General features: G+C 50.3%; 2 protein-coding genes across 2 annotated transcripts in view; both read left to right on the forward strand.

The window, feature by feature from the left end:
• Nucleotides 1-14,972, forward strand: part of LOC127585903 (RLA class II histocompatibility antigen, DP alpha-1 chain-like) — a 48,577-nt gene extending 33,605 nt beyond the window's left edge. The window contains exons 4-5 of the mRNA XM_052043634.1: nt 2,597-2,744; nt 14,821-14,972. Coding sequence (XP_051899594.1) covers nt 2,597-2,742 — 146 coding nt within the window. The 3' untranslated portion in view covers nt 2,743-2,744; nt 14,821-14,972. The remainder of the gene's footprint in view (nt 1-2,596; nt 2,745-14,820) is intronic.
• The window catches only part of LOC127585986 (RLA class II histocompatibility antigen, DP beta chain-like), a 50,128-nt gene continuing 45,371 nt past the window's right edge, over nt 13,813-18,569 (forward strand). The window contains exons 1-2 of the mRNA XM_052043744.1: nt 13,813-13,859; nt 13,974-14,385. Of these exons, the coding sequence (XP_051899704.1) occupies nt 13,813-13,859; nt 13,974-14,385 (459 nt within the window). The remainder of the gene's footprint in view (nt 13,860-13,973; nt 14,386-18,569) is intronic.

The following is an 18,569-nucleotide window of genomic DNA, read 5'->3' on the forward strand; positions in this document are numbered from 1 at the left end:
CTTTTATGAGCCCTTTCTGATCATTGCTGCCTGCACCTTATGTATTATTAGCAGCAGAAAACTTGGAAACATGACACATGGTTCCTTCAGCCAACTCATTACGAATAACTTGATCCCAAGCACTGATCCCTATGATACCAACAAGTCACAGCCCACTGTCCTGAGAAGGATCTGTTTATTCCCACTCTTTGCTTAATGATCAATTCTCAGTCCATGTCTGTACATTATCCCCAGTTCATTGTGCTCCACCCTTGATGACTAAACCTGTGTGGGGTCTTATTAAAAGCTTTCTGAAAATCCAATACCCCACATGCACTGGTTCCCCTGATCTATCCCACCAGTCACAGCCTCAGAGAACTCTAGTAAGGGAGTGCAAACTCTTTCTGTTCCGGCAATGCTGCCAAATCCCAGAGCCTGTGATGTCACTTTATTCTCAAAGGTGAGATTTCTCCTTGGTGAACCGGGAGCCTGGTGACCCCTGGTGTTGTGGTGAGCAGAAAGCTGGGAGATGTGGCAAATGTCTGCTCCAGTTGTCTGTCACCATCTGACGACACCTTCAGCCAAATAATCACACTCAGTAGAGTTCTGTTTCCAAACTATGTTATGTGCTGATGACTTAACGTGCACCATTATTTTTAATTTTTATCACTATTACCCACACACTTGTGATCTGGGCCCAGGCTCATGCTGAGGGGTTTCCAGACTCCCTGCTCCTGTCCCTGATGGTTGGTCTCCAGGGCTGTCACTGCCAGTTGTCCTGTGAGGTACCTTTTCTTTATTTCCTCGCATAACTTCTAAACATTGCTCAGTTCCTTATTGCCAGGTATACAGCTATAAATCCACTCCTGATCCATACAGGTATGTGTTTCTTTAACCCCTGCTGGCACCGTTCCACAATTACTTCAACCATTGGTTCCTGAATTATCAGAATGTCTGTTTGTGCTTTTGCAAATAATCAGACTGTCCCTTTCACAAGGTGTCTGTTTTCACCAAAACATCTGTCTGATCTGCAGCTTGTCAGGGTCAACAATGAGCTGTGGATCTTTGCTGTATTCTCACACTGGTGCTGACCTTCCTGCACTGTGATCTTTGTTCTGTGCTTCCCAACATCTCTCACTCTAGCTCATAAAGTGTCCTCCCAGAACCTGTGGGATACTTGATCTCTCTCTCTGGCTACAATCAACATGACCTTAACCTCCATGAGAAGCACAGTCTGGGCACGAGGATGTAACCACAGGTCTGTGTGTGTCCCATAGCCCAGAGGTGACAGCCTTGTGCCTTGAGCAAACTGGTCCTCGGAGAGGTCTGGGTGGGATGTGGTGAGTCTGAAGTGGGCTCTTCACCTATGGACATGTCTGTGTCTCCGCCCCATGGTCCTGACCCACCCTGGGTGGCCAGTCCCGGCCACACTGACACCCCAGTAATGGAAGGTGGGGCACACTGTCTACACTGAGGCCCAGTGAATGGGTGTCTAAGCAGCGAAGTGCCAGAGAAGGCAGTCGCTGTTCCTCTCAGCTGTCTATGGGCTTTGGAAGGTTGTGAGCAGCCTCAGTCACTGCTGAAGCTGCCCAGTCAGGTGTCCTGACCACAGCAGAGTGTCCCAGTAAATCTCTGCTAAAATAGGAATGTGAGGTGCTCCATGTTCACTGGGCCTGTTCCCCCAGCGTCCCGGTGTGGGGCTCCGAGCTCTGATTTAAGGTGGAAAGGTGCGTTGTAGAGAGAGTGACACCACTGGGTGTGTTCCTGAAGCGGGACAAGCCTCAGGAATGGTTCCGCGGATCAGGACGGGAAGCGTCCACTGTGGCCCCAGGCTGCCGTCCCTGTGTACAAACTCTCAGTGTGACCACTTTACATTGGTGACTCTTCCTCACTGGGCTCTGGCCAGGACAGAATCATCATCACTAACAAGTTTTAAAATTGTAAAATAAAAACCTGACTTTTGTGACTTCTGGTCCAGGGGATAAAGTGTCGGTGTCCCTGGGGACGGTGCAGAGAGATTTAACGGAAGAGTACTGGTGCTGAGTGACTTTGGCCGTGTGGAGTGTGAAGTTGGAGGTACCTCCTGAGGGCAGTGAGGGTCAGGGACAGGCGGGCGTGAGGAGTTCTGGATCAGGACGGGACCTGAAGCTGGAAACAGTTTGAATAACTTTACTAAACTAACTGTGCAGATGGTTGAAGGGGAAAGGTGTTGCAGGAAGGGTGTGGGACTGGCCCAGAGCTGCTTTTCCATTGCTGGGACAGTGGGAATGTTGGACGTTTGCTGGTTAATTCTGTGAGTCTCTCACACATCCAGTTCCGTCCCTGTTGGAATCCTGGGGAGTGTAACTGTGTGATCTCTGTCCCTTGAACATTCACGCACTGCCCCAACCTTGGGTGGACCAATATCCCATGGAAAAGTGTCACCCCAGTCTGTGGGCCCTGAGTCTCTGACTGTGACCACAGAGCGCAGGGTCACTGATGTGTGTGGCCAGGGGTTTGCCAATGGTGGGTGTGTTCATGGTGGGCCAGGCTCTCCAGCAGCAAGTTGGGCTTGGTGAACAAGTTCTCTGCTCCATGTGTTCACCATGAGGTCTCACCTTCCCTTGTCTCTCCCCAGAACCCGAGGTACCTGAGGAAGGCTCTGGCCCTGGAACCGTGATCTGCGCTCTGGGACTCTCTCTGGGAATCATCAGTGCCGTGGTGGGAGTCGTCTTACTGATCAAAGAGAGGCAGCGGCTGCAGGCTCAGCAGCAAGGCATCTAGGGGTGAGTGTGGGCCCCAGTGCCGGCTCACTGTCCGTGCCCAGTGTCCTGTCACTGGGAGACATCCTCAGTCAGAGAGCCTCCCGCCGGCTGCTCCCTGCTGCACGGTGCAGGCGTGGACGAGGTGCAGCTCTGCCGCTGTCCTGCGCCCACACTCACTGATGGACAGAGACTCCGTGTTCCAGAGAGCTGCTGGGTGGGGACCAGCAGGAACCAGCAGCTCAAGGGGAGGGGAGACCGGCACTGGAAGAGAGGTTGTAGTTACAGCCGGACAGCCTGTATTATGTCCAGTTTGGAACCTTTCAGGCTGAGCCCGTCCACCGCTCCAGGACCAGGGGCTGTCACCGTTCACCCTCGGACCTCTCACCTTCTCTGGGTCTTCAGTGAAAACTGCGATCCTGGCAACTTCCAGCAGCAGAGGAGGACATTCGGCCCATTGTACCTGTGCTGGCTGTTTCTGAACGTGCTGTTGTGATTTGTCTCTCATTCCCAATATTTGTCCAAAATCCAAAGAAGGCATGAGATATACTTGGCAGATAAGGTAAAGGGGAACCCTAAGAGATTTTACAAGTATATCAAGAGCAAAACGGTAACTTGGGAGAGAAAAGGGCCCCTTAAGGAGCAATGTGGTGCTAAATGAATACTTCTCATCTGTACTTACCGTGGAGGAGGTCATAGAAGCTAAGGAATTCAGGGAATAGAACAGTGATCTCCTGAAACATATTAATATTATGAAAAAGGAGGTGCTGGTGGTCTTACAGATATTAAGGTAGATAAATCCCGGGAGCCTGACTGAGTGTATCCTAGGACATTGTGGGAAGCAAGAGAAAAATTGCTGGGGCCCTGGCAGTGATATTTGTATCTTCAACAGCCATGGGTGAGGTACCAGAAGACTGGAAGATGTCTAATGTTGAGCCTTTATCTAAGAGGGGCTGCAAGGACAAGCTGAGGAACTACAGGCTGGTGAGCCTGACATCAGTGGTGGGAACATTACTGGAGGGGAGTCAGAAACAGGATCTACCAGCATTTGGAAAGGAAAGACATAGTCAGTGTGGCTTTGTACGTGGGAAATCGTGTCTCAGGAATTTGAGTTTTTTGAAGAGGTGACCAAGAGGATTGACGAGGGAAGGGCAGTAGACATTGTTTACGTGGACTTTAGCAAGGCCTTTGACAAGGCCCCGTGTGGTAGGCTGGTCCAGAAGGTGAGATCACATGGGATCCAGGGTGAGCTGGCCAATTGGATCCAACATTGGCCTGGTGGTAGGAGGCAGAGGGTGGCAGTGGAGGGGTGTGTTTCAGATTGGAGGCCTGTGACCAGGGGTGGGCTGTGGGGATCCAATGTCGTTTATCATATATATTAACGATTTGGATGAGAATGTAGGTGGTGCGGTCATGCAGTGTGTGGGTGACACCATCACACCATTGGTGTGGGGGACGGTGAGGAAGGTTGTCTAAGGTTACAACAGGATCTGGATCAACTGGGGAAGTGGCCCAGGAATGGCAGACGGAATTTAACTCGGACATGTGTGAAATGATGCATTTTGGGAAGTTAAACCAGATCAGATTTACACATTGAATGGCAGGGCCCTGGGGAGTTTTGTAGACCCCTGGGGGTACAAGTATATGAAAGTGTATAAACCACTGAAAGTGGTGACATAAGCAGACAAGGTGGTCAAGAAGGTGTATTGATTGCACGCTGGCCTTCATCAACCATGGCATTGAGTACAGGAGTTGGGACGTCATGTTACAGCTGTACAAGACGTTGGTGAGACCGCACTTGGAGTGTTGTGTGTAGTTCTGGTCACCGTACTCTGGGAATAACGTAATTAAGCTACGGAGGATGTCGAAAAGTTTCACAAGGATGTAGCTGGAACAAGAGGGCTTGAGTTATAGGGAGAGACTGGATAGGCTGGGACTGTTTTTCACAGGGCAAAGGAGGCTGAGGGGTGACCTTATGGATGTTTATAAAATCATGGCAACTTCCTGTGCCACAGTTAAAGATCTACATACACAGACAACAGGGTACCTGTTCTCACCCAGAGCCAGCACCGTGCTGCCCCCGGTACACCCCCCTCCTACACCAGCCCTCTCCATGTGCATCACTTCACACTCTGTGCGTTGAGCCCCAGCCCACGTCCCACCCACCTCGCTGTCCTGTGGGTGTCTCCTCACCTGAAGCCTGGAACTTCCCTCGTCATCAGCTGTGACTTCACCCAGTGTTATACCATCTGCAGACGTTAGACCACCGCTCCCTGGACCAGTCCCAACCTGTGTTTGCACAGGAGCAGTGACACCCTCTGTATCTAAGAGCACGTTGTGTGTACACATAGATCCCCCACTGGGTGGGTACAGACCGGGACAGTATCTGTGTGGGGGTGGAGGAGGTTCTGAACTGTGTCCCAGAGAGTGTACCTGACCAGCCGAGGGAGGGGAGGTGTCACCGGGCCGGGTGCTGGGAATGAGGAGGGGCCTGTCCCAGTGAAGGAGTATTTGGGAAGCGATGATCACTACGTCACAGGGTTTGGGGTGTCTCTGGGACAGGAGAAGGTGCCGGCAGTGGAGGAGGGCTGAGGGGAACAGGGACTGGAGCCGGGAGATGGGGGGCCATGCGGGGACTGGGGTCAGGTGCTGAGGAACATGGGAACTGGGCAAAGAGGGGAGGATTCGGGGTGAATGGAGAGGAGTCGGGTGTCTCAGGCTGGAGCTCTCTGGGTGACTGAACCACAGGTGGTAAAAGGAAACGGGGCCCACCCAGTTAGTCCCAATTTCCTGCGTTTGTCCCATATCCCTCCAAGCCCCGCCCCTCCATGTACCGATCCAAGTGCTTCTTAAATGATGCTGTTGTACCTGCCTCACCCACTTCCTCTGGCAGCTCGTTCCATATACTCACCACCCTCTGTGTGAGAAAGTTGCCCCTCAGGTCCCTTTTGAATCTTTCCCCTCTCACCCTAAACCCATGCCCCCTAGATTTTGACTCCCTTACCCTGGAGAAAAGACTGTTACCGTCCACCTCATCTATGCCTCTCATAATTTTATACACCTCTATAAGCAGCCCCTTGTTCTCCTACACTCCAAGGAATAAGAACCTCGCCTGGCCAACCCCTCCCTGTAACTCAGGCCCTCTGGTCCTGGCAACATCCTCGTAAATCTTCTCTGCACTCTTTCCAGTTTAAACGCGTCTTTCCTATAACAGGGCGACCAAAACTGTACACGGTACTCCAAGTGTGGCCTCACCAATGACTTATACAACTGCAACGTAATGCCCCAGCTCCTATACTCAGTGCCCTGACTGATGAAGGCCAGTGTGCTAAACACCTTTCTGACCATGCTGTCTACCTGTGACGCTGCTTTCAATGAACTATGCACTTGTACTCCGAGGTCCTTTTGTTCCATTACACTCCCTGTGTCCGACCATTCACAGGACAATCCTACAATGGTTTGACTTTCCAAAATGCATCACTTCACACTTCTCTGTATTGAAATCCATTTGCCACTCCTCGGCCCACTTTCCTAAATGATCCACATCCCCCTGTCATCTACGATAACCTTCTTCACTATCAACAACACCTCCTAATTTTGTGTTGCTAAACTTTAGTGATTAGGGGTGTGCTGGTTGGTTCAAGAAGCGAATGGTTGAAGGGAAGTAGCTGTTCCTGAACCTGGTGGTGTGGGGACTTCAGGCTTCTGTACCTCCTGCCCGATGGGAGCTGCGAGAAGATGGCACAGCCCAGATGGTGGGGATCTTTGATGGTAGATGATGACTTCTTGAGGCACATACTACCAATGGTGGGGAGGGATGTGCCTATGATGTACTGGGCTGAGTCCACTCCTCTCTGCAGCTTCTTATGTTCCTGTGCATTCAAATTGCCGACCCAGACCCTGATTCAACCAGTCAGGATACTTTCAACAGGACATCTGTAGAGGTTTGTTGGAGTGTTCAGTGACAAGCCGAACCTCCTTAACCTTCTAAGAAAGTAAAGACACTGGCACGCCTTCCTTGTGACTGTATCGATGTGCTGGGCCCAGGACAGGTCTTCTGATATGTTAACGCCCGGGAATTTAAAGCTGCTGACTCTCTCCACCACTGATCCCCCAGTGTAGACTGGCGCTTGTTCACCCTCCTTCCCCTTCCTGAAGGCAACAATCAGCTCTTTAGTTTTGCTGATGTTGAGCGAGAGTTGTTGTAGCACCGTTCACCCAGGTGTCTGATCTCGCTCCTGTATGCTGACTCATCACTGCCTGTGATTCGTCCAACAACAATGAGTCAACAATAAGTCGACAATGCCCAGATCTGGGAAATGAATCAAAGGTGACCTCTGTATGGTCAGGGAGAATGTGAAGGTGATAGACAGGAGTTATAGGCAGGTGGTCACACCGGAGCCATGGGAGTCAGGCAAGTGGGTCACATTCAGGAGGGGGAAGGGGAAGAGTCAGGTACTAGAGAGTACCCCTGTGGCTGTACCCCCTGACAATAAGTACTCCTGCTTGAGTACTGTTGGGGGAGACAGCCTACCTGGGGGAAGCAACAGTGGCAGTGCCTCTGGCACAGAGTCTGGCCCTATGGCTCAGATGGGTAAGGAAGGACAGAGGAGGGCACTGGTGATAGGGGACTCTATAGTTAGGTGGGCAGACAGGCGATTCTGTGGACGCAGGAGAGAAACTTGGAAGGTAGTTGCCTCCCAGGTGTCAGGGTCCGGGATGTTTCTGATCGTGTCCAAGATATCCTGCAAAGGGAGGGAGAACAGCCAGAGGTCGTGGTACATATTGGTACCAACGACATAGGTAGGAAAAGGGATGAGGTCCTGAAAAAAGACTACAGGGAGTTAGGAAGGAGGTTGAGAAGCAGGACCTCAAATGTAGTAATTTCCGGATTACTGCTTGTGCTAAGCGACAGTGGGTATAGGAACAGAATGAGGAGGAGGTTAAATGCGTGGCTGAGGGATTGGCGTAAGGAGCAGGGATTCAGATTTCTGGATCATTGGGGCCTCTTTTGGGGCAGGTATGACCTGTACAAAGAGGACGGGTTGCACTTGAATCCCAGGGGGACCAATATCCTGGCGGGATGGTTTGCTAAGGCTACCGGGGGGAGTTTAAACTAGAATTGTTGGGGAGTGGGATCCGAACTGGAGAGACTGGGGAAGAGGTGTTTGGCTCTCAAATAGAGAAAGCTAGTAGTAGGTACGAGAGGGAGGACAGGCAAGTGATAGAGAAGGGACGCACTCAGACCGGTTTGAGATGTGTCTATTTTAATGCAAGGAGTATTGTGAACAAGGCGGATGAGATTAGAGCTTGGATCGATACTTGGAACTATGATGTGGTGCCCATTACAGAGACTTGGCTCAGGGACTGGAATGGTTACTTCAAGTGCCGGGTTTTAGAAAGGGCAGGGAGGGAGGCAGGAGAGGTGGGGGAGTGGCACTGTTGATCAGAGATAGTGTCACGGCTGCAGAAAAGGTGGACACCATGGAGGGACTGTCTACGGAGTCTCTGTGGGTGGAGGTTAGGAACAGGAAGGGGTCGATAACTTTACTGGGTGTTTATTATAGGCCATTCAAAGGTAACAGGGTTATTGAGGAGCAGATAGGGAAGCAGATCCTAGAAAGGTGTGAGAATAACAGAGTTGTTGTGATGGGAGATTTTAATTTCCCAAACATCGATTGGCATCTCCAGACAGTGAGGGGTTTGGATGGGGTGGAGTTTGTTAATTGTGTTCAGGAAGGATTCTTGATACAATATGCAGATAAGCCTAAAAGAGGAGAGGCTGTGCTTGATTTGGAATTGGGAAATGAACCTGGTCAGGTGTCAGACCTCTCAGTGAGAGAGCATTTTGGAGATAGTGATCATAATTCTATCTCCTTTACGATAGCATTAGAGAGAGATAGGAACAGACGGACTAGAAAGGTGTTTACTTGGAGTAAAGGGAATTATGAGGCTCTCAGACAGGAAATTGGAAGCTTAAAATGGGAACAGATGTTCTCAGGGAAAAGTACGGAAGAAATGTGGCAAACATTCAGGGGATATTTGGGTGGAATTCTGCGTACACATGTTCTGATGAGACAAGGGAGTCACGAGAGGATACAGGAACCGTGGTGTACGAAGGCTGTAATAAATCTAGTCAAAAAGAAAAGAAAAGCTTACAAAAGGTACAGAGAGCTAGGTAATGTTAGAGATCTGGAAGAGTATAAGGCTAATAGGAAGGAGCTTAAGCAGGGGATTAGGAGAGCCAGAAGGGGACATCAGAAGGCCTTGGTGGGCAGGATTAAGGAAAACCCCAAGACGTTCTACAAGTATGTGAAGAGCAAGAGGATGAGATGTGAGAGAAATAGCAGAGGTACCTAATGAATACTTTATGTCAGTATTCACTACGGAGAAAGATCTGGTGGATTGTAGTGAGGACTTGCAGCAGGCTGAAAAGCTTGAGCATGTAGATATTAGAAAAGAGGAGGTGCTGGAACTTTTGGAAAGCATCAAGTTGGATAAGTCACTGGGACCGGATGAGATGTACCCCAGGCTGCTGAGGGAGGTGAGGGAGGAGATTGCGGAGCCTCTGATGATGATCTTTGCATCATCAGTGGAGACAGGAGAGGTTCTGGAAGATTGGAGGGTTGCGGATGTTGTTTCCTTATTCAAGAAGGGGAGTAGGGATGGTCCAGGGAATTATAGACCGGTGAGTCTTACCTCAGTGGTTGGTAAGCTGATGGAGACGATCCTGAGAGGCAGGATTTACGAACATTTGGAGAGGTATAATATGATTAGGAATAGTCAGCATGGCTTTGTCAAGGGCAGGTCCTGCCTTACGAGCCTGATTGAATTTTTTGAGGATGTGACTAAACACATCGCTGAAGGGAGAGCAGTAGATGTAGTGTATATGGATTTCAGCAAGGCGTTTGATAAGGTACCCCATGCGAGGCTTATTGAGAAAGTAAGGAGACATGGGATCCAAGGGGACATTGCAGTGTGGATCCAGAACTGGCTGGCCCACAGAAGGCAAAGAGTCGTTGTTGAAGGGTCGTATTCTGCATGGAGGTCGGTGACCAGTGGTGTACCTCAGGGATCTGTTCTGGGACCCTTACTCTTTGTGATTTTTATAAACGACCTGGATGAGGAAGTGGAGGGGTGGGTTAGTAAGTTTGCTGATGACATAAAGGATGGATGTGTTGTGGATAGTATAGAGGGCTGCCAGAGGTTACAGCGGGACATAGATAGGATGTAAGGTTGGGCTGAGAAGTGGCAGATGCAGTTCAACCCAGATAAGTGTGAAGTGGTTCATTTTGGTAGGTCAAATATGATGGCAGAGTATAGTATTAATGGTAGGACTCTTGGCAGTGTAGAGGATCAGAGGGATCTTGGGGTCTGAGTCCATAGGACACTCAAAGCGGCTGCACAGGTTGACTCTGTGGTTAAGAAGGCATATGGTGTATTGTCCTTCATCAATCAGGGAATTGAATTTAGGAGCTGAGAGGTATTGTTGCAGCTATATAGGACCCTGGTCAGACCCCACTTGGAGGACTGTGCTCAGTTCTGGTCACCTCATTACAGGAAAGATGTGGAAGCCATAGAGAGGGTGCAGAGGAGATTTACAAGGATGCTGCCTGGAATGCGGAGCATGCCTTATGAGAACAGGTTGAGTGGACTCAGCCTTTTCTCCTTGGAGCAACGGAGGATGAGGGGGGACCTGATAGAGGTGTATAAGATGATGAGAGGCATTGATCGTGTGGATAGTTAGAGGCTTTTTCCCAGGGCTGAAATGGTGGCCACAAGAGGACATAGGTTTAAGGTGCTGGGGAGCAGGTATAGAGGAGATGTCAGGGGTAAGTTTTTTACTCAGAGAGTGGTGAGTGTGTGGAATGAGCTGCCGGAAATTGTGGTGGAGGCGGATACGATAGGGTCTTTTAAGAGACTGTTCGATAGATACATGGAGCTGAGTAAAATAGAGGGCTATGGGTAAGTCTAGTAATTTCTAGGGTAGGGACATGTTCAGCACAGCTTTGTGGGCCAAAGGGCCTGAATTGTGCTGTAGGTTTTCTATGTTCTGTGTTTCTAACTACAGTGGAGCGCAGAATGTGAGAGGGGACCCGGAGATGGTGGGGGTGGGGGTGTGGTGGGGATGGATTGGTGGCCTAAATACATGGGAATTTGAAAGCCTTTTGTAAATTTATAAATAGCAAAGTGGCAGAGAAAGGAAGAGTGGGCTGACCAGGGGATCACTGTGTGGGATCAGAGGGCACAACTGGGCCGTGAACTCAGGGCTTCACATCTGAACTGCAGGAGGTTGTCACTGTGGCCGTGAAGTGGGAAGTGGTGCTGATACTGGATGGGATGGTGGGTGGGTGGGGGTGAGGGGGGACCTGATAGAGGTGTACAAAGTTATGAGGGGTATAGATAGGGTAGATACTGAGAAATCTTTCCCCATCTCAGAGATATCTAAGACCAGAGGACATGGGGTTTAGGGTGGATCTGAAGAAGAATGTTTTCGCCAAGAGAGTGGTTGCAGTCTGGAACTTACTACCCGAGACAGGTACTGTCCTGACATTTAAGATGTATCGAGACAAACATTTGAACCACCAAGGGAGGGAAGGATTGGTGTAGATGGCACTTGATGGTCAGTATGGACGTGGTGGGCCGAAGGGTCTGTTTCTGTGCTCAATGAGTTTATGACCATAATTATTGCAAAATGGGGTTTTATATTTTCTAACAACAATACCTTAAGAAGTGCAATGTCAGGTATATATTTTAAACTGATATAATTAGGGCTGCCAATTAGTCACAATTAAAAGAACCACAAGTTCCCACAATTTTCCATGTATTCACCACGTGCTACCAGGCATGACTGAGTTTCCAAACAAAAACAAATAGTTTTACAGTAGCCTCTGTGGCTTCCCTTTGGCCTGGCACATTACCTCAGTCCCCAGACTGCCCCATCCCCCCAGCATCCCCCGTTCCCACTGCCTCATCAGATGCATTAACCAGAGAGGAGGCAGGTTCATCCTGACCCAGAACCACCAGAACTGCACGGAGGGTTCCCAAGATCTGACTCCCAGAACCATCCAATCCCTAGTAGGTAAAATGGGAGCACCTGTGTGCGGGGAGAGAGAGAGAGAGAGAGAGAGAGAGAGAGAGAGAGAGGAGAGGGGGGGGAGAGAGAGGGGGAGAGCTGAGAGAGAGAGCGAAAGATAAGAGAGGTGAGGGAGGGAGAATGAAAAGTGGGGCAAGAGGGCAAGAGGAGAAGGGTGAGGGAGAGGGGGGGTAGGGAGGGAGAGAAAGGAGGGAAAGACTTCCTCCTCTCTATTCTTTCTCCTCCAATGATTCCCTCGTGACAGGAGTGGTGCAAAGGTGGACGGGTGGGTGGGTGGGGTGGGGTGGGGGGTGATGGTGGAGACTGTTGGCAGTGTACCATTGTTTGAACAGAGGGGAAGTGATACACTGTCATTCCAGACCGGTTTAACTTTGTAATGGAAAGATTATTGGAATCCATTCTGAGGAAAACACAAACCCACCTTATAAAAGGTACAGGTTAATTCAGGATGGTCAGCACAGGTTGTTTAAGGGAAGGTTGTATCTGAGTTTGATGAGGTAGCAGGGAGGGTGGAGCAGGGTGGTGCATCTGATGTAGTCTACAGGGATTTTGACAAGGCCTCACATTCCAGGTTGGACAAAAACGTAAAATGTCATGGGATCTGAGGGAAAGTCACATGTTGGATGCACATTTAGCTCAGTGTAGGAAGCAGAGGGTGGTGTTCTGTGACTGGAAGGTGTTCCAGAGGGTCTGCAGGGCTCAGTGCTCAGTCCATGCTTTGTGTCATGGACATTAATGGTGCAGACCTAAATGTGGGGGGCACAATACGTTGTAGATGGTACAGAATGGGGTGTGAGGCTGCTAGTGAGGGGGGGGGGGGGGCTTCAGACCACAGGGAGACAGGGACGGTGCGGTCACTGGGCATGGTGGGAAATGGGGGTTAATCCAGGGAGGTGGGAGGTGTATGTGGGGAGGTGCAATATGGAAGGGGGTGTGGATTAAATGGGGGGAATTGAGTGATGTGGGGAACAGAGGGTAGATCCACACATCACTGAGGGCAGCAGGACAGGGCAATAAGGGGTTAGAAAGACACCGGGGACACTTTCCTTTCTGAGCAGAGGTGTGGAATGTGGAGAGGGAGGGGAAGTGTCTCCAACAGCTCAGACACAGCTCGGGCACTGTGTACGGTTCCAGTCACCACATCATGGGGGAGATGTAAGATCACGGGAGATGTGAGTGCTCTCGGGACGGTGCAGGGGAGATCTACTGAGCAAAGACTGGTAGACCTGGGCTGGTTCCTTTACCACAGAGGAGGCTGAGGGGAGACCAGTGAGGGGAATAAACCCAGGAGGGGCCAGGAGAGTCAGTGGGGAGGAGCGATTCCTGTTAACAGAGGGACGGAGGTGTAAGGTAATTGGTGGAAGGAGGGGAGGGGATATGAGGTGAGATCTGCCCCCACAGGGTGTGGGCAGCACTGTAGGGTGCCCCCTGACCTGTGACCATGGTCATCACCCGTCCCACACTCTGGACCGGACCCTCTCTCCATCCCTCCCACCTCCTCCCTCCCTTCCTTCCCCATCTCTCTCAGCCCCCATTCTCCCCCCTCTCCCCCCTCTCTCCCCAACCCCTCCCTCACACAGGTGCTCCTACAGAACAGATGGGACCAGGTCAGGTCCATGGGCAGCTCCACCTCCAGCCCTATGGGCGGTGGGCTGGGTCAGCTGGGATCTGCCTTCACTGCCCCTCTCCCGTTAATGTGGCATGTTGCAGGGGAGGGGTTCGGGGGTCCAAGGTCTGAGGCCAACAAGGGCAGAGGGGGTGGGGACCAGGTGTGGGGACCAAGGTGGTGCACTGAGGGCACACTGGGAGTGAGGGAGGATGGGGGTGGGGTGGAGGAAAGATACAGAGGGCAGAGAGAGGAGGGGTGGAGAGGGGGGGATGGGGCCAAGCTGTAGGGCGTCTGGGAGGGGGTAGGGTCCAATGGTTGGAGGGAGTGGGGTCTGAGGGAGGATGGGAGGTGGTGAGGGGCTCTCTGAAGAGTCAGGATCAGAGAAGATGGAGGGTGAGAGGGTCAGAGAATGTGAGGACGTGGGCAAGGAGCGGTGTGTCTGAGCCCACCCCTGTGTGTGTGCCGTGTACTTTGAGAGGCCCGTGTGCTTGAGGAGGGAGAAGGTCCCTGCAGTATAATCTTCATTATCTCCCCCCATTGCCTCCAGACCCCGTCCCGTCTGTGTGGATCTGTTCTACAATGGCCGTCCCACATTGACAGAAACCACAGGGAACTCCCCTCCTCTGGAACAGGAACATCAGACCCCCAGGGACACCCCCAACCACGACAGACCTGAGCTCCACTCCGTGATCACAGGACGGGGACCCTGCGACACTGACCTCACTGTCCTGAGTCAGACCCAGGGGGACAGGAGACGGCCCATCACGGGATATGGTGGTGGGTTCACCTCCTGTGGGGACAAAGTGGAACAGGACACTGTCCTCGGGGTGGCTTCACTGGAAAATGGGAGCTGCTCCAGTGTCTCTGTGACTCCCCGTGGGAAATATGAACATCCCTTGACCCTCTGGTTGTCACATGGAGCCAACACACTGCAGTCATCAGTGCACATACACCAACATGTAGGGGAATTAAGTGTTATGGGAAAAAGGCAGGTAGGAGGAGCTGAGTCCACGGTCAGATCAGCCATGATCTTGTTGAATGGCAGAGCAGGCTCGATGGGCCGGATGGCCTCCTCCTGCTCCTGTTTCTGATGGCCTTCAGTGGGGATGGGTAGGTGGGCAGAATTGGAGTGTCGCAGAGACGCTGAGTGTTGTTAGTGGACTGGAGAGGTCACAGGGATTGGGGGAAACCTGGAATCCAAAATCCAGAAACCTGGGATTGGAACACACAGGAATGTTCAATTACTAATAGGATGAATAAGGAAAGAGAACCTTTGACCCATTCAGAGTGATGGTGTTTCTGTGCCCCGGTGAGTTGACCCCACGTTCAGCCACCCAGTGCAGATACACCTCCCCTCCAGATGTGACCTCAGTAACCTCTTTCTCCTTCTCCAGACCCACCGTTCCACTGTCCCGAGCTCACCCACAGGGTCTGCCTCTAGCTGCCAGTTCACCTCAGCCCACCCGTGAGACCAACGCTCGCTCCACGAAGCCGCCGGGTACAACTCAGCTGAAGCCGTTCCTGCAGCAATAAACCCTCGACTTCACTCACCGGTCTCTGTGTGTCTGTTGTGTTGTGTTGGTTAATCTCGGGGCATCGGTGACAGGTTCTCATTCCCCGACACACGGGACCGCGACACTGGATCTCCCCAGGAGCGCGGTCCCGGTCGGTTCATGTGGGGTGTCAGTTGGTACCCTCAACCATCCCCTCAGGAAGGGTGTTCCATCAGGTTGTACCACAATCTCCCTGCTCTTATATTCTCTGTCTCAGTTAATGAAGAATAATATCCCATATTCCTTCTTCACCGCCTATCTGCCCGTGCTGCCATCTTCAGGGATCCTCCGATGTATTCTAAGGTTTCCCTGATCCTCTGTACTTCTGAGGACCCATTATTCATAGCGTATGTCCGACCATTATTAACCTCCTAAAGTGCATCACAGGAGAACACAAGTGAGGAGCAGCAGGAGGAGGTCACCAGGTCCCCTCAAGCCTGCCCTGCCATTCAATTCAGTCCTGACTGATCTGTGCTGACGACTCCTCTTCTGGGCCATTTCTCCACACCCTTCCATCTACCCAAGGTTCATCCACCTCCATGTAAATAATTCTAATGATCCAGCTTCCACCACCCACTGAGAGAAGAAATTTCCACGTACCTCAGTTTTAAATGATCGGCCCCTGATCCTGTTCCTGTCTCTCCCACCAGTGGAAACATCTCAACACCTGCCCCGTCTTGTCTGTTTGAATAATCTCATCCCTCATTCATCTAAACTCCAGTAAATACGGATCCAAACTCCAGGCTCTCTTGATAGGACAATCCTCTCGCCCCAGGGATGAGTGGTGAATCTCCTTTGCACTGCCTCCAGTGTTACTGTATCTCTTTCAGTAAGTCTTCAGTGTTCCAGGTGAGGACTCACCAACACCTGGTAGAATTACAACAGACCTCCCCCACCTATTTCTAAACTCCAGCCCCTTTGCATCAAAAGCCAAAAAGCCTTCTTAACTACTTGTTGGACCTGCCTGCTAGTCTTTTGTGATTCACGCACTGGAACACCTCAATCCCTCTGTACTTCACTCAGCTGCAGTCTCTCTCCATTTAGACAATAAATTGCCTTTTGATGCCTCTTCCAAATTGCATGACCTCACACTTCCCCACATTAACCTCCATTTGCCAGCCTTTTGCCCACTCGATCTATCTCATCCGATTGCAGAATCACAGCATCCTTATCACAACATTCCTTCCATGTATTTCCGTATCATCAGCAGATTTGGAAACATTACACACCGTTCCTTCCAACAGTCAATAATGTGAACAATCACAGGCCAAGAACTGATCCCTGGGCAACCCCACCAGTTAACTCCTTCCAGTCTGAAAATGACCCATTTAGTCCAACTCTCTGCTTTCTGTGAGACAGCCAGTTTTCAATCCGTTCTACCTCTGATACCAGGGGCTTTTAATTTATGCACCATCCTTCGATAAGGCACATTGTCAAATGCCTTATGGAAATCTAAATACACTACATCTACTGGTTCTCTGCGATCAACTCTCCCTGTCACATCCTCACAGAATTCGAGCATAAGACCACGTTGACTACTGTTAATTACATACAGCTTTTTGATTATTGACTCCAGCTTCTTGCCAATAAAAGCTGGTAAACTAACTGGCCTGCAGTTAGTTGCCCCACACTTGCCCCCACACATCTCCTTTAAACTTTCCCTCTCTCACCTCAAATGCATGCCCTCTGGTATTAGACATTTTGACCCTGTGAAAAAGACTCTGACTGTCTACGCCTCTCATGATTTTATAAACCACAATCAGGTCTCCCCTCAGCCTCCACCGCTCCAGAGAAAACAACCCAAGTTTGTCCAACCTCACCAAAAAACCCAAATCATCTATTCTAGGCAACATCCTGTCAAACCTCTTTGGTTCCCTCTCCAAAGCTTCCACATCCTGTAATGGGGCAACCAGAACTGCACACAATACTCCAAGTGTGGCCTCATCGAAGTTTTAAACAGCTGAAGCATAACTTCCTGATTGTCTTACTCAATGCCCCGACCAATGAAGGCAAGCGTGCCGTACGCCTTCTTTACCATCCTGTCTGGTTGTGCGGCCACTTTCAGAGAGCTATGGACTTGGACCCCAAGATCCTTCAGTACATCAATGCTGTGAAGGGTCCTACCATTAACTGTGTACTTTCCCTTTACGTTTGATCTCTCAAACTTCAACACTTTGCACTTGCTTGAATTAAACTCCATCTGCCATTTCCCCCCCTCCCTGTATCTGAATCTGATTATTATCTCCCGCTGTATCCTTTGACAACCTTCTTCACTGTCCACACCACCACCAATCTTTGTGTTGTCTGTGAACTTACTGACCCAACCAGCTACATTTTCATCCAGGTCATTTTTATACATCACAAACAGCAGAGGTCCCAGTGCGGATCCCTGCGGAACACCACGAGTCACAGACCTCCAGCCAGAATAACTCCCATCGACCACTACCATGGACAAGCCAGTTCTGAATCAAAACGGCCAGTTCACTATGGATCCCATGCATCTTAATCTTCTGGATGAGCCTCCCATGAGGGACCTTGTCAAACACCTTACTAAAACCCATGTAGACAACATCCACAGCTCTCCCTTCATCAATCACCCTCATCACCTCCACAAAAAAACTCAACCAAGTTTGTAAAAAAAGACCTGCCCTGCACATGGCTGACTGCCCTGATCAATTCAGGCTTTTCTAAATGTGTATAAATCCTATCCCTAAGAATCCCCTCCAACAGCTTCCCCACCACTGACGTGAGGCTCGCTGCTCTATAGTTTCCTGGATTATGCCTATTTCCCGTTTTGGACAAATGAACAACATCAGCTACTCCCCAGTCCTCTGGGACCTTTGAGAGCAAATGAATTTGAGGGCAGGGTGGAAGTTAGTAGTGAATCCTCAAGCTGCATTTGGAATTCTCTCATATTGTGGTCACTACACCCGAGGTGATCCTTAACCACAAGATCCCTCATCAATCCTTCCTCATTACAAGACCAAAGCTAACATAGCCTATTTGTGAGAAGGTTCTGCAATGTACTGCTCCAAACAATCATTCCCGACACATTCCACAAATTCTAATTCCAGAATACCCTTGCGAATTTGCCAATTTCGTTCATGTAGATTAAAATCTCGCATGACAACTGCAGTTCCCTTCAAACATGCCCTTGAGATTTCCCCGTTTATGCTCTGGCCAATTGTGAAGCCACAGTTTGGGGGTGCACACTGCTGTCAACCATGTTTCACCTCCCCTGCTCCTCATTTCAACCCAAACCAATTCCAGATCACCATCCACTGCCTGTATATCATGTCTCAGCATTTGCTCTGGTACCTTCCTGATTAACACCACCAGAACCCACCTTTTTGTTTCAAAAGTAAACTTTTTTTCTAAGAAATATATACAAGAAATACAATGAACAGTGCACAGCTTTCTGTCCATCCACAGTGTGTTCAGTCTGTCCATTCCCAGTGTTGTTGGGTCTATACTTGTGTAGTGTGAGCACATTCTGTGTACAGAGAACCATCGCCACTCCTGCCCTCCTGGGATGATACAAACTTCAAGTGTTTGAGAGGTTTCTACCCTGGACCCAGCCCCTCGGTCTC

The sequence above is a fragment of the Pristis pectinata genome, chromosome 34 (genome assembly GCF_009764475.1).
Source record: "Pristis pectinata isolate sPriPec2 chromosome 34, sPriPec2.1.pri, whole genome shotgun sequence".
Classification (NCBI taxonomy): domain Eukaryota; kingdom Metazoa; phylum Chordata; class Chondrichthyes; order Rhinopristiformes; family Pristidae; genus Pristis; species Pristis pectinata.